General features: G+C 42.9%; 1 protein-coding gene across 1 annotated transcript; it reads right to left on the reverse strand.

Moving 5' to 3' along the window:
• Positions 1 to 210: 210 nt before the first annotated feature.
• On the reverse strand, positions 211 to 7985 carry MAGOH (mago homolog, exon junction complex subunit). The gene is made up of 5 exons (XM_077453317.1): positions 7818 to 7985; positions 5572 to 5630; positions 5250 to 5360; positions 2348 to 2430; positions 211 to 432 (listed from the first exon to the last, which is right to left on the reverse strand). The coding sequence occupies exons 1-5, from the start codon at positions 7903 to 7905 to the stop codon at positions 333 to 335; spliced, it is 441 nt and encodes a 146-aa protein (XP_077309443.1). The 5' UTR covers positions 7906 to 7985; the 3' UTR covers positions 211 to 332.
• Between the last annotated feature and the right edge of the window lie 2890 nt (positions 7986 to 10875).

Below are 10875 nucleotides of genomic sequence, written 5' to 3' on the forward strand. Positions count from 1 at the left end.
AGATATTCCCACTGAAAGTCAAGGACATCATATGACAGTCTTGGGCTGGAAGTGGTTAATGTGTACACATCCTTTGATCCAGTTAATGCTTATAGGCATATCAGCGAATAATGACCACTACACAGAAGAGATCAACTGTGTGTACATCTCCTAATATATGCTCATGGAGCAGATCACATTCAGTGCAACTTTGGGAATATAAATCACATCTTAAAAGAATTTAAACATTTTTATTAAAGTCATATCAGTAAAAACAAAAGAACGACACATAAAAAAACCCTAGATCCACATCCAATGTAAATAAAATAAAATTGCACTGTCCTCTCAGAGAACTAAATGGGCTTGATTTTAAAGTGAAGTCCAATCAAGCTGAAGACCAGACACTTTAGGTCTTGAACAAGGTAATAGAAAACTCGTAATCCCTCGGGGTCCCTGAAAAAGAAAAAAAATACAAAAACTTGTATTAAGCAGAATATGAACATCACTACAATCTTAGTGCTCAATGATAACATTTCCCAGACAAATTTAAAATGCACTAAATCTAGAACAAGTCAGAACACCCCCCTGTTGGGCTTTTACTGCCATCTGGGATTATCAAAAACCGAAAGCAACACTAAACCATTTAAAAAAATACTTAGGCTGCCTCCAAGCTGTGGGAGGACACTGGGCAACAGGAGTGGCCTGTATCCTAGCAGCAGAACACAGCCATTTACGCTCTAAACGCTACATGTGTACAAAGCCCCTTTTACAGTATTGCTTTGCAATAATGTAAAAGGCTTTACTGAAATGTACTTACAAAGCAAAAGAAATAAAAAATAAGCATCCAAACAGATCGATCAAGATGGCCGAGGCTAGTAGCATGCTTGCGCCATACATTGGGTCCTGTTAGACGGGACCTGATGTATGACAAGCACGCTACTAGCCGTGGCCAGATTGAATCTTTATCAATCTGTTTGTATGCTTATTTTTATCATGATTGGAACTACATTTCAATAAAGCCTTTTACATTATTTCTACACACTTCACCACTGGATTAATTTTTGCCTATTATTCCACCGAGCCTTACAAACAAATGTATGCTTGTAATGCTAACTTCACTGAATCCATATACAGCTTATTGAAGGTTGTGGGAGCCGCTTCACCAGATGCACAGAGCTAAGTCATGGAGTCGTAAATACAGGAGGTCCCAAAGTTACAAACAACTCCTACTTACGAATGGCAGGGGGCCCCGGCGGGGCACATTGGAAAACTATGTCAGAAACAGCAGAAAAACGTTGTTCTGCGCATCCAAATTAAGAACAAACAGGCAGTCCCTAAACTGTTCGTAACTCGGGGACTACCTGTATATGCTTACATTGACCACGCTATAATTTAAGAGGCCAACTCTTCCAGTAAGGGGACTTGCTGGAAACACGGTGGTGTTGTGTGCACGTCTCATTGCAGTGAAGCTGGTGTGGAGCTTTCATCTATCCCTCCCATTGTCAACATATGAACTTTTATTTGTCTACCATCTGACTGATTTGAAAGTCATTCATATTTCTAGCAATCACTGTTATGGTCAAGATATGAACTTTTCAGTCACCATCAAAACAATGTAATTTGTATTTCTGTTTAGCACTGCCTATTGGGACTTTCGAATACATATTGGGCTAAGCTAATGAAGAAATTACATTTTTAAAGGGATATGTTTTAGAGCAGAAATAAAAAAAATAAATACAATTTTGAAAAAGCTATTAGTATTTTTTGTTAATATTGGGGGAGGGAGAGAATTATATTTGGGTACAATGATGTTGCAAGGCCACGCAATTGTCAGTTAAAGAAACGCAGTGCCATAACGCAAAAAAAAAAAAAAATTGCATGGTCATGGAGGGGGTAAAACCTTCCAGAGTAACCCATTTTTAATGAAATGGGATTTACTGTGTTTTTCTGCCTCCTTGTAATGTCCCCAGTGGGCTTTTGACCCTCCCCCTCCCTTTTGGATGGAAGGAGTAATGTACATTAATTACAGTTATGTGCACTGCTTTAGACACACACACACACACACACACACTCTACAAAACCCATTGTCCACCCCAAGAGTAAGAAAGAGTGAATATTCACACACATTGGGACCATGGAGAGTGAACATTGTCAACCTCTAACAGAAAGTCAGATCACAGCAGCAAAAACAAAGGAATTTGGAGGCCAAGAACAAGCCAAAATCTAAATCAAGATTACATACTTGGATCTAATTTTTTTTTTCTCTATCACTGGCAACCCCAAACCACAATCTTCAACACAGACAGCTAGAAAACAACCATTAAAAAGTCCAGGAAAAAAAAAAAAAACTGACACAGCAAGTACTTACTTGGACTGGTTCACATCTATCAGGGAACCGATTTTGGAAGTTGTAAAGGATATATGCTCATCTCCTATCACGATCTCCAGCTCCTGCAAGAAAATATATTTGGGAGAAATTCATCAATGTACATGTAAAGGTTTGGTATCATTTTCCATAAAGGTGGCACAAACAACTTCATAGTCCACAAGGGACTGGTGACTCCAATAATGGCCACACAAAGCACAATGATGGTTTCAGATCTGATTGGTTGGTGAAAAAAAAAAAAAAAAAAAAAAAAAAAAAAAAAAAAAAAAAAAAAAAAAAAAAAAGAATTTACCGTATTGTATTGTATTCTGCAAGTTTCTATCCGAATGGATGTTACTTGCAGAGACTGTTTAAAGTGGAACTTCATTCTCTCAATCAACATGAACTATTTCTTTATAAATCTTATGCTGCTAGCATTATTAAATAGATAAAATATATCTGATTTTCTTGGTTTAATTTTTTTGTTTCTTCAGCTACTTCCTGGTTTCCATGCCAAGGCAAAAATTATATCATATATCCCAGGAAGGTATGCTACATGAATCATCTGCCCTTACTCAAGGTGGCCACTGCCAGAAATGCCAGGGGGCGTTTTTCAAAATTCTCAGTAAAACATGGATGGATGGATGGGGGAGTTTGCTTTGAATATTAAAAAATAATTCTATAGCATTTTTGGTTTGTGCTGCTCAAATGCAGTGAAGCTCCACTTTGTTTCCTGTGTATAGCTGCTGGAAAAATTGTCATTCCAACAGATCAAATGTTAAAGTGAGTGTAAAGTCTCATTTAAAAAATAAAAAAATTATTTTAACAAAGATGTTATAATTACCTCCTCTGTGCAGTTGGTTTTGGCACAGAGCAGCAGCCTGGATCCTCCTATTCTCGGGTCCTTCCCTCCTGTCAAGTGCCCCCACAGCAAGCAGCATCACAGCTCCATATGTCCATTCAGAAACAGAGCCCCGACCCCGGCCCCCTCTCTGTCCTGACGGACAATGGCACCACTGCTATGTCTCATAAATCAGGAGGAGAGTCCTAGAGGGCTAAGACACTTGTGGACATCACGGGCTCAGGTAAGTAATTGGGGGGGGGGGGGGGGGTGCTGGGGAGCCTGCTATGCACAGGTTTTTTTTATCTTAACGCATTAAGATAAAAACAAAACCTTCCTTTCAAAAAAGACAACAAGTTTGTGGCCAATTGAAACCCCAGCTATAGGAAACCTGAAAAAAATCCTCCCCTTCCAGCAGGGCCGGCATCCACACTGCAAGGGTTAAATTCTTGTTCAGTCCAGGCCACAACAAAAGCATTTTTACTTACCCAATTCTCCCATAGCAAATGATGGCCCTTCTTTCTGGCGGCGGACTGTTCAAAAAAGGTGTATGCACCTTTTTAAAAATTTGGCTACAGGGAAATCGCATGGTCTTTTTGACCATGCAGTTTCCCTGTGGTTCCCGCACCCACTCAGATGCGTGGGGTTGACGTTCAGAATGAATTTGGTTGCAGGAATCGATGCAATTCACGCAACTGGAACGTATGGCTTGCACTTTTGTGAACAGAGTCATACTAAAGGTCAAGTAATCTTAGACTGACAGAGGCAAGGAGAGGAGAAGAGACCGCGAGGACCACTATAGCAGTATGGAACAGCAGAGGATTGAACAAGTAAATCTGCTCTTACAAACCCCCTAGACAGAAATTAGTAGTTAAAACCCTGCAGTGTGGACACACTGGCTCTTAGATCCCCTCTGACAGATCTCTATATATTAATAAAGCCAAATTATTTTGCAACATGTACTGCTGATATATAGACCTGTGGTGTATACTGCTTCTTTCATCTTGCAAAATATTACTTTCCCCTCCAATAAAGCTTGATGCCTTAGGTTCAGGCCCCACCTTCCAGTTCTAGGATGGCTCCTTCTCATTACAGGGACCATTGGAGTCACCCTTTCATGCACACGCCCTGGATCAGACTAGGTGATGCCACCTGCAAGCACAGGCACTGAAGCATGGTGCAGGGCATTCTGGGACTTTTAGTGCCGCTGAATGAATCAAGGGAATAATGAGGTTGTGTGTGATCCCCCATAAGGAAATTTGGGATAGCAGCACACAGGAAGATGGACTAAAATATGTATATAAATACATTGTTTTTTTCTAACCTGAAAGGTAATGTCATAATGCACTAGTATGCACTGCATACTAGCACATTACATTAAATGTAACTGAAAACAAAGCATTCCAGTACTGAGCTGTCACCCCGGTAGGTTCTTCCATCTTCACCCAGTCTTCCTTCCGGGTCCACGGATTCTGGCTGTGTGAAAAGCTGGAGCTGCGACGACTTCACTCCAGGGTAAGCACGCAGGAGCCTCTGTTCATGGCACAGAACTCTCTGAAGCAGGGGTAGGGAACCTCGGCTCTCCAGCTGTTTTGGAACTACAAGTCCCATGAGACATTGCAAGACCTTATCACAGGCATGACTCCTAGAGGCAGAGGCATGATGGGATTTGTAGTTTCAAAACAGCTGGAGAGCCAAGGTTCCCTACCCCTGCAGGAACGGTCCGGGAAGCTGTTCCTTCAGAGAGCATGCACAATAAATAACTCCTAAACAGTGCACGTTTAGGAGATATTTACAGTACCTATAGGTAAGCCTTATTATACTTGCCTATAGGTAAAAGTCGGATGCAAGTTTACTCCCACTTTAAGGGATTGCTCGAGAGGCGTTACACAGACACAGTCACTTTGTTGGCAAAGCAAAGACTGACAGTGTGATTCATAGCCCAGTTAGACATAGAAAATCAGAAATCCCACAGCCAAGGTCTATTTAAGCAGATTATGAAAATTGCCAGCTAATCAATTTAACCAAAATTTACTGTTTTCAGATCAACAACACAATACACACCTGTCGACCGACTCTGTCAGGTGGGGGCCACAGTGCATCATCTTCCTTTGTGATTTCACTGTCATCTATGATTCGTTTCAGTTCCTCCATCACACTCTTGTGTACATAAGCCTGGGCCACAAAAAGAGGAAAAAAAAAAAATAGAATGTTAAACTAAAATTCAAAAGGAATACTTCTGTAAAACACGTAAATCTGAGGATTAAAAGCTCACTAGAGAAGAAAACTAGAATCCCCCAACTAAAGAGACACAGATTCAGCCTATTCTGTACAGATTGACAGCCTCTTTTATAGAGAACCATGAACAAGGTATAACAAAGCATACCTCTTTTCTGATCATAACATCATTCTTGTAGTTACTGTTGTTGGCATATCGAAGTTTACCTGTTAAGAGAAAAAAAAAAAAGTCAGTATCTGCACTTTCTACAGACATGTTTTCTGTTAACTCCTTGAAGTGGACACGAACTCAAAGAAAAGATCTGCTGATATCAGGAACATTCAGAAATGATATTTGTGCCCAAGCAGTACCAAGAAGATTGTACCCACTGTCTTGAATTCCTCAAACATGTCCTGATTTGTGAGGGTGCTCAGGCACTCTTGTGCCCACATCCTGTATATCGGGAGTGTGAAACATAAGGACTTGCTGCCTCTGACTGCTGGTCTCGGGAGATTTGGTGGTGTCCCTTCTGTGGTGCTCCCTGTTCTTGCTGGAAGCTCTGACCTGGCCTTCTATTGTCAGCTTCAGGAGTTCAGTTCCTCTTTAAGACCCCTTTCACACCACGCCGCACATAGCGTCGGGGGTAAAATGCCACTATTTTTTAGCAGCGTTTTACCATCGGATTTGCGGCACATTTCGGCCACTAGCGGGGCGCTTTTACCCCCTGCTAGCAGCCGAGAAAGGGTTAACCCCCGGCAATACGCCACAATAGCGGCATTTTGCCGGCAGTATTACAGCGCTACCCCATTGATTTCAATGGGGAGCAGCGGTAAACACACCACTCCAAAGAAGATACTGGGCGAGGAAAAGCTGAAAATCTGTATTTCCTTGTGTGCATGAGATTGGACACAGCTGATCACATGGCTAAAGAGCCGACGACATGGTGAACAGCTGTGTCCAATCACAAAATCTGGGACGTGGCGTGTCCTAGGGACACAAAAAAGATATTTGGGGGGCACACCCTAAAAGATGCATTAAAGACGGTGCAGCCATAAGACCGTACAACAGAACAAAACATTACAGCACACACATGCAAAAAAGACATTTACCTTCTGCAACGGGTACTTTGTCACAGTAAGTGGGCTTAAAGTGGTTGTAAACTCATTACAACCACTTTAACCTACAGGTAAGTCTAGATTAAAGCTTACCTGTAGGTGCAAGAAATATCTCCCAAACCTAAAAGGTCTAGGAGATATTTTCAGGAATAGCGGCAGCGATGTCTACGGGCGCAGGCGCACTGAGCGTGTCATTTCTAACAGCAATAATGCCGTTAGTGGCAGCACCAGCGCGTATGTGCCGGAGTGACGTCATCGCAGCTCCAGCCAGTCACAGCACAGGAGACGCGATACCCGGAAGTCACTCCGGGATAGATGGCGTTGGGTGAGGCAAACGAGGGCCGATGCGGGGGCTTCAATCTCAGGTAATTCATAATGAGCTTGTATGCCATGCATATTAGCTCATCGTGCTGTTGCCTTGCAGGGCGTATTTTTACTTCCTCTTTAAGCACCATATAGCAATACGATGTGACCAAATCCCCATGTTTTTTGAAAACGTCTAGGGGTTTTAAATAGGAGGTAAATGTTTTTTTTGCATGCGTACGCTGTAATATTTTGTTCTTGTGTCCCAGGGACACGGCGTGCCGATTGCCATGGGAACGCAAGCGTGGGATGCCGTCATAGGACATCCACTCAGAATAGAGCCACCATTGGAGTTTTATTTTTTGCCAATTACAAAAAAAAAAAAAAAAACACCCTTTATTCATGCGTTATAAAATTTTGCAAAGGAGTAATTTTTCTTCTTCACCGATGTGCGACCCCCCCCCCCCCCCCCCCGGCTCCCAGACCCAATTCAGACCCCATCCGGGGGGCGGGAGCACCTGAGGGTCCCTGTGAGGGGGTGTCCGGAACGGTGCCGTGCCTAGAATGCAATATCTAGTAACCGTGGCGACCTGGGATTTATCGCGTTCTATGTTATTGGAACCCCCAAATGCAGCTAGGAAACACAAAAGATGGCAGAGCTTCTTGGGGCACATTTGTAGCTCGTAGGGCAGATCCCTCAGCAAATAAACCATGCGATGGGGCGACACACAGGTGTGAATGGGGCCTACATCGAGCCAGTGATGTGGTACAGGAAGATACATGGAGTACAGGTGGAGTGGATAGTTGAGCTAAGCCTGTACAGAGTTGTGGTTGGTTCTAGTTTAAGGCCGCCCTCAGGACGAGGTGTATGCGGAACTCACGGATATCTTCTACATCTAGAATGTGACTGGTGCCCGGAGCAGGCGGAGTGAGCCATCCCAGCAGGCCCGCACCCTCCCGGTCATAGAGCCCTCCCTCCCCGCCACCACAGCTCACCGTCCGGCCGGAACTCGAACTCCAAGAACTCGTGCCCAAACTTTCCCTTGTGCCCCACATAATACCGGAGGTAGAAGTCGCTTCCCATGGCGTTGCCGCTCTAGCGCTCTCAAATGACGACAACACGTGTAGAGAGAGAAGCGCACAGGGATGAGGTCAGAAAACCAGCGAAAACGCACGAGAGCGTGATAGGCGTAAATCACCCAATAGGACGGGAGGGGCGGTGCTAGGAATAGCCAATTGCCCATGTTCCGTGTCGTCCTTTACATCCTCCAGAGGGCGAGGACACGATTGTCTCCGTTAGAGGAGCCATATTGTCTTAGATATTGACTTACACTGCAACACGCACGGCCAAATGCATAGCTCCCAACAGTCTCTGATTTCGAGGGATTGTCCCTGATTTGGAGCATTGTCCCTCTTCCCTCATTTTGGTCTGATCTGTATAGATTTATATGAAAGGCACTTTTTATCTATCAAAAAATGTTTCCCAGTGCTAAACCTTTCATCTGATTTCTAAATTGCTGCATTTGTAAATTCCAAAACCCAATATGAGGGAATAGTAGTGGTGAAAAAAAAGCACTTGTGGGTTTAACCTCCCTGGCGGTATGATTATTTCGGATTTTAGGTGCTAAAAGCGGTACCATTATTTTGCATGAAAATTTGCCGTTTTATATTGTAGTCCTGCAATTCTTAGGAATAACTCTCTTAAATCTGTTCAAACCAGTCTTGCAGACATCCCGGGTATAATAAAGTTTGAAAAATGAAATCATAAATTATAATTTAATAAATAATTATAAATAATTGTACCAAATAATAATATAACAATAATAAAAATTATTCAATAATGTAATCAAATCAAAAACACTGAAATTTGCTCAGTTGCAGAATTGTCACTGTCATTACTTTTCAGTATTTGATGACGGATCTCCCCACAAATCGCTATCGCTCAATTCTGCGAGTGATTCTAATTTATTATCGCTGTTTTTTAGCTGGTCTAAAACCATTTTTGATGTAAAAGGACAGTTTTGGTTGCTATGGACAATCTCCAGTTTCCAGGCATAAAGAACAGTTTTTATTACATAAAACTGCATGCAGGACACTGGGCAAACCACTAGGGACAACGGGGATGTGAAATATTTACATACAGCAATGTAATCTGTAAGATTACATTATACTGTATGTTTACTGTTTGTTTCACTTTTTGAATTTGGCGCCGATCTCCGTCCCCGTGCGTCGCAACGCTCGCAGGGCACGGAGATCGGCGATGTGATGCATCGAGCGAGACACGGCTCGCTCGTACAGTGGGGATACAACGCTGGATCCGAGGGAGAAGGTAAGTAAACCTCCTCCTGGATCCAGCGATGCAGTCCCGAGTCTGGCTCGGGGATACCGCTTTTGGTATGAAAATTCCACCCCGAGCCAGACTGGGGAATACCGTCAGGGGGGTTAATCAATCTTGTTTTTTGTACAATTCTCCTTTAACCACTTTCAGACCGGACCACTTTGCTAGTCAAAGACCAGACCACTTTTTGTGATTCGGCACTGCGTCGCTTTAACTGACAATTGCACGGTCGTGCGACATGGCTCCCAAACAAAATTGACGTCCTTTTTTTCCCAACAAATAGAGCTTTCTTTTGGTGGTATTTGATCACCCCTGAGGTTTTTATTTTTTGCGCTATAAACAAAAATAGAGCGACAATTTTGAAAAAAACGCATTATTTTTTACTTTTTGTTATAATAAATATCCCCCAAAAATATATAAAAAAACATTTTTTTCCCTCAGTTTAGGCCGATACGTATTCTTCTACATATTTTTGGTAATAAAAATCGCAATAAGCGATTATTGATTGGTTTGCGCAAAAGTTATAGCGTTTACAAAATAGGGATAGTTTTATAGCATTTTTATTAATAATTTTTTTTTTTTTTTTACTAGTAATGGCGGCGATCAGCGATTTTTATTGTGACTGCGACATTGTGGCGGACACATCGGACATTTTTGGGACCATTGTCATTTATACAGTAATCACTGCTATATAAATGCAGTGATTCCTGTGTAAATGACACTGGCAGTGAAGGGGTTAACCAGTGGGTGGCATTGTAGGGGTTAAGTGTTCCAAGGGGTGTGTTACTAACTGTGGGGGGGTTGGGCTTTCATTTAGTGAACACTGATCTCTGCTCCAATCACATGGAGCAGAGATCAGCGTCACTAGTTGCTAGGCAGAATGAAGAAATGCTGTTTACAAGGCATTTCTTCATTTGGCCGCTCCGTGAGATGATCGCGGGGATGCCCGCGGCGATCGAGTCCGCGGGTCCCGCGACCGGACTTTACGGAGGTCCCGACCAGCGTGGGAGCGCGCCGCCGGTGGCGCGCTCCCAATGGCAGGGCGGCAAATTTAAAGGGACGTAAAGGTACGCCCATTTGCCTGCCCGTGCCATTCTGTCGACGTACATCGTCGTGCGCTGGTCGGCGAGTGGTTAAAGGGTGTGTCCTATGCTTGCATACTTTTGCTTTGCTGATATGTGTCCCTCATTCCCATCTCAAAAAGTTGGGAGGGATGCAGGTTATAACGACATACCTCTCAACTGTCCCTGATTTTGAGGGACTGTCCCTCATTTGGACCAAAGTCCCTCTGTCCCTCGTTCCTCCTCATTTGTCCCTCATTTAGGTCTGATCTATATACCTGTATATATAATGCACTACTTATCTATCAAAAAGTGTTTCCCAATTCACACATTTTCTAAATTGCGGCATTTGTAAGTTCCAAAGATCAAAAGAATAGTAGTGGGAAAAACAAACTTGTGGATTTAACCAATCATATTTTTTTGTAAATTTCTCCTTTAGCCCTAGCTCACATTGATGAGATTTGGCATACAATATGACATCAAATCGCTGGCACGGCCACTGCCGGCAATAGCACCTCTAGAATCCGTGCAATGCTGTATATGTATTTATGTATTGACCACACCAGTTTCCAAAAGTAGTTTCTGTACTAATTTTGGCGACTTCGGGTGCGATTTCAATAGACATCTGTGCATGAACCCGCACAGATGTCTTTGA

This window comes from Lithobates pipiens, unplaced genomic scaffold (genome assembly GCF_037356315.1).
Source record: "Lithobates pipiens isolate NorthernLeopardFrog02 unplaced genomic scaffold, aLitPip1_a1.2 Scaffold_23, whole genome shotgun sequence".
Classification (NCBI taxonomy): domain Eukaryota; kingdom Metazoa; phylum Chordata; class Amphibia; order Anura; family Ranidae; genus Lithobates; species Lithobates pipiens.

What these genes read in the sequence shown, in the direction of transcription:
- MAGOH (XM_077453317.1), bottom strand. Translation starts at nt 7,905, where the DNA reads ATGGGAAGCGACTTCTACCTCCGGTATTATGTGGGGCACAAGGGAAAG. An exon ending in CTGACAGAGTCGGTCGACAG is followed by an intron (nt 2,431 to 5,249) that starts GTGTGTATTGTG and finishes ATTTTCTTGCAG; the next exon opens with GAGCTGGAGATCGTGATAGG. An exon ending in ATAGATGTGAACCAGTCCAA is followed by an intron (nt 433 to 2,347) that starts GTAAGTACTTGC and finishes TTTCTTTTTCAG; the next exon opens with GGACCCCGAGGGATTACGAG.